This window comes from Oculina patagonica, chromosome 3 (genome assembly GCF_052425735.1).
Source record: "Oculina patagonica isolate OP01 chromosome 3, crgOcupat, whole genome shotgun sequence".
NCBI classification, from domain to species: domain Eukaryota; kingdom Metazoa; phylum Cnidaria; class Anthozoa; order Scleractinia; family Oculinidae; genus Oculina; species Oculina patagonica.
In genome coordinates this window covers 4935518-4940441 of record NC_135760.1, presented here as the reverse complement: position 1 = coordinate 4940441, position 4924 = coordinate 4935518, and the positions used below count along the sequence as shown (strand labels likewise).

At 37.7% G+C, this 4924-nt stretch overlaps 1 protein-coding gene across 1 annotated transcript; it reads right to left on the bottom strand.

The window, feature by feature from the left end:
• Positions 1 to 1479: 1479 nt before the first annotated feature.
• On the bottom strand, positions 1480 to 4089 carry LOC144646280 (uncharacterized). Its single transcript, XM_078505811.1, has 3 exons — positions 3772 to 4089; positions 2370 to 2691; positions 1480 to 2043 (listed from the first exon to the last, which is right to left on the bottom strand). Exons 1-3 carry the CDS (start codon positions 3929 to 3931, stop codon positions 1785 to 1787), a joined length of 741 nt encoding a protein of 246 aa, XP_078361937.1. The 5' UTR covers positions 3932 to 4089; the 3' UTR covers positions 1480 to 1784.
• Positions 4090 to 4924: the final 835 nt, after the last annotated feature.

Below are 4924 nucleotides of genomic sequence, written 5' to 3'. Positions count from 1 at the left end.
TGTTTGACAATATATTGATAATGTAAGGAGAAAATTGATGTTGATCAATCTTGGAAATGAAAGGTTTTTTAAAAACATGATGGTATTTTCTAAATACATGATAAAATTATAAAAGAGATAACTGTTATTTTTTTAATTCATCAATGAATAAATGGTGGTATTTGTGTAGTGAGTTTCTCATGTTAATAGCAAGTGTTCTCTTTCTCACTTATATGGACAATGCCAGTGTATACTATTTGAAAGAAATGATAAGATTTTCTTCTGCTCCAAACTAATGAAGTATAGAGAGAGTGATTTTTTTTTTACTTGCCTGAATGCCATTTTGTATAACTTATAAGTAAAACCAGGGCCGTATAGCGTAACCATACCTTTTCCATAGACGAGACAAGATCTTGCTAGGGGGTTCTGGGTCATGTCCTCCAAAAAAGTTTGAAATCTAGAAGCCCTGGAACTCTTTCAGAGACATTTTTCATGACGTATTTCTTAGGAAAACTCAATCTTGTTCAACTGGGGATTATTTTCCCAACTAAACATATTTTGTTTTTAATTTTGGGCAAGAATCTAGACGAGTACCTCGTCTTGCCTCTTGCTAGTTACGCCGCGGGCCCTGGTAAAACTTAGGTAACATACTCATAGTGAGAAATGCAAGGCTCTTATCGGCGTAAAGAGTGACAGGCAAGCAATGCATTTAAGTAACATGACCTACTGTAGTTGGTTGAAAAATCTCGACAGAAACGATCAGCTGAGGTGAGGGCTTTCACATTAGGCTTTACGGGTGCGTCCTGCGGTATGGGAGGGGAGGGGGGGATTTGACCCTCTTATTTAGGGCCCAAAGGGGTATAGGGCTCAAGGGCCCAGAAAGGTGGCCTTCGACAGAGAAAAAAGACCCCAAACCAGCACTTCATAGTACAGTGTCTCAGGGCTCCAAGGGACAAAGATCAACATTTTTGTCCCTGCTCCATAAAGGGAAAAGCATTGGGCTCTGGGCTAAAAATTTATATTTTAGGAGACCCACCTTTTGGGACCCTGTAATATGGTATATCTTTTTGTTTTCTTTCTTTTTTTTTCTTTCTTTCTTTTTTCAAACACTTCGGATAGAAGTTATTAACTTTCAATACTTTGCAAAAGCGACTTTAAACCCTTATGGTAAATCTATTTTTCTTTTTGTTTTTCTTTTTTTCCAAACGCTTTGGGAAGAAGTTCATAATAGTTTTTAATGCTTATGTGAAAGCGACTTTAAACGCTTTTAAACTGCAACTTCTGAGGACTCAGATAAGGTACAGAATTTATATCTTGGAAGCATCTCCCCCGAAAAGTCCGTTGAGAAGATAGTGACAAAATGCTTTCAAAAATTAAAGTGAACTTTGCCTTTGTAGGGATTCAATAGCACTTTTTTCACGTCTTTTCCTTCTTGCGAAGGGACGAATAGGGCTAGTGAAAAGACATCCTTACTGTCTAATAGCACAAGTTATGTCAGACTTTTGTTTCAAGTTTAAACTCTTTTATTGTTTCCAAGAAACAGTAAAATGCAGTTTAACTTGCAACTGACGCCCATGTGTATGAAATCTTCTAAAGAGGTTTCTGCCATAAAGTTGAAACTCAACACGCTATGCTTGTGTTGCGAGCTTAAGGCTCTCAAACAACTTTTTCCGCAGCACAAACACACCTTGTTAAGCTTGAACGCTATGACAGGAACCTCTCCAAAATCTTTCAGCCACAAAGGTGCCAGTTGCAAGTTAAACTGTATTTTACTGTGAAACTGTCAAAGTTAAACTGTTCATAGCTCACAGCTGTTTAAAGATCTGGAAGCCAGTGTAACTATTTACAGCTGCACAGGACGCCTTATTGTTGTAGCTGCAGCTATTGGAATAAAAGTAGCTGCCAGAGCGTTTCAGCCAGGCTGTATAGCCACCGAACGGGTATTTTAAGCCCACGATGTCACCATATTGCACAGGAGTACCATCAACAGCATTTCTGGAGAAGATCTGAAATGTGGAATAGCCGTAGTACATCCAGTTGTTTCCTGTCATCGACTTGGTTGTCCTGAAAAAAAAAATTTACACTCATTAAAGAGCTAAAATTCAGCTACATTTAAATAAAGCAGAAAATGAACTAACCGGCTGTTTCGTGTGTGATTTTTTTTTTGACACAAAAAGGGCTGAAAAACGGTTTTAAAAATGTTTCCCTGAAATAGTGATGATTTCTTTATGCAGTTATTTAAAGTATCAAGTTATACTTTTTCACAACCCATTTCAACCCTTTTAAAAATAGTAATAGATAAACAGTTGCTAATTTGTATCTTCTGAGCTTTTATATCCTAGCATTTTACGGCAGTGAAACTATGGATGGATACTGAATCTAACACTTACGAATACATGCGACATTTCCAGCTCGAAGACACGTCGCATCTCAAATGGAGAGCAGAGGTTAAGCCAGTGGCTTTGTTGGTAAAGATCACCGTATCGCCACTGTTGATAGGCTGACCATCCATCTTATTCATGGCAGTGATCTTAAAGATCATGTCTGACGAGCAGGAAGACCATGATGATGATTGCATAACAGTGCCATGACATTTTCTAAAAAGGCACGCACCTGTACCACAGAAAAACCAGTACGGGGCATATGTACCAGAAGTGTACGCCAGACGTAAAGCAATGAGGTCACCGCTGTTGATGATAGGATATCGGTGTCCTTGAAGAGTGAAAATAAAATCAGTGAGGTTTCTTTTACGGTTAATGTTTAAGGATATTGTTAAATGCATTTCTGAGCTTGACACTGATTTGCAAATTTGAATGAGACTTTTCCATTTGAAGCAGCGTCTGAAATCTCATTTCAAGGCAGTTAACAAATTGAGGTCAATTCACTTTCTGCTTAAAGAGATTGTGTCATGGCTGAGTTAAGTTTCTTTCAGTAAGTTTTGAAACTTAACGAAACTTAAATGTTTGCAAAGAAATTACTTCTATGGATCCAAATGACAAAACCATAGCTCCATTGCAACCAAATGTGTCTCCGATCCGGGCACTATAATTTAAAGTTACAAGCAAACAAGATTAACTTTGAAAGCTGTTCAACCCAACAGTATTTCAAAACCCGAGATCGCAATCCATGTCAATCTTCGTCACTTTTGGCCATCAGCACCTTCTTTTGTTTTGTGTTATCAGGGCCGTAACCAGACCTTTGCCAAAGACGAGGCAAGATCTTGCTAGTGGGTTCTGGGGGCCTCCCCTTCAGAAAATTTTGATATCTAGAAGCTATGAATCTCATTCAGAGACATTTTTCATGAGGTATTTCTTGAGAAAAATCAGTCTTGTACAACTAGGGATTATTTTTGCTAACAAAACGTATTTGTGTTTAATTTTGGGTAGAAATTTAGACGAGGCAAGTGCGTCGTCTTGCCTCTTGCTAGTTACGGCCCTGGTTATGAAATGTTCCTTCGCTGTTTTAAGAGGTTATTTTTATATTTCAACGAATTTGATGGTCATTTCCTAAGCCTTAATTTACCTAAAATCCGTGACACAGAGTCTTTAATCATTTTTGTTGGTACTGTTTTCGTATTCATAAATTAATGATGGATCCACGAGCGATTTGCCGAAAGAACTCTTGTGTATCTGCCCTGATCAAGCAATTAATTAAACACGCACTGTTGATTCGCGCACTACTGAGACTAACAAAATACCCGGATACGTTGTAATCAAGACCTTCAAATTACTCAGTGTTACTAGAGAAAAGTGGTTTTTGTATATCAAGGAAATGAATCATTTAAGTTTTTACCGTCAGACAAACCAGCCCAAACCGCTTCTCTAGGACCGTAAAACTGAATGTGAGCGTTACCATTGAGCGTCAATTGGCTGCTGGAAAGGCTGACGGACGCGGAATCCACGCTAACCGCCAAGATTAACGCCACGAAAACGGCTACAGCGACAAACTTCATGATCTGAATCTCGTAAAAGGAGGTTTTGGGTTCTTGCTGGAGCTCTGAACGCTTTGAAGGTTGATTACCAACTGACTACAAGAGATGTGCAACGTTTCTTTCAAGACAGCAATTGTTTGTTCACGTGCTTGAAGTGAAACAGGTTTTGCGCTCGCGAACATGTTTCCCGCGTCAACAAAAATGTAAACTGAACTATTCTTGAGGTGTCAGGGGATTGAAATGTTTAACAACCCAAGGTAAAAAAAGTAATTATCAATTGTTATGACCACTGGATCGATTCCTTATTTGCCAGTTTTATAAACAAGAAATGAAACGAGCCCTTGCCTTAATGGCAACGAGTTTTCTTTAGCCCATCCAGATTCGCTAGTCCTGTATTTAAATCTAGTTAAAAATGTTGATCAATTAAAAAAGACCGGTAAAGATCTTTCTTTCATTTATTTGTATTTTATTTTTCATTTTATTTGTATTCAACTGAGATGCTCTTGATCACGGCATACTAAGCGGCAAATGTCAATGTTGACAGCAAGTCAGTCAATGTAGGCAAAAAAAAGACATACATGTATAACAAACAAAGAAATCGGAGACATTTTTTCCTGTTCGGTAACATTCTTACAAAAAATAAGCAATGCGTCTTCGTAACTTTATAGACCTCTAAGGCGACAGTCTTTCGAACAATTAAAACAAAATTCTAAAACTTCCACAGAAGAGTTTTGAAATTATTATTCTAGGCAAGAGTTGAAAAACGCTCCTTTTACGAAAAAAAAAATGACGATATGCAACGATGACTTGCGTAAGTTTCTGACAGCTTGCATGGGTCTCTTTTTGAATAAGAATTCGAAATTAACGGTTAACAATTGATATGACAACGTACTGAACTATGCAGTGTTGAAAAATACCTGTATTAATTAATTTATTTTACGTTGTTTGGAAAATTCTCCGCTTTTGCTAATCGGAAAAAAGAAAAGTCACACGCCTATGTTTTTTTAAATGCTT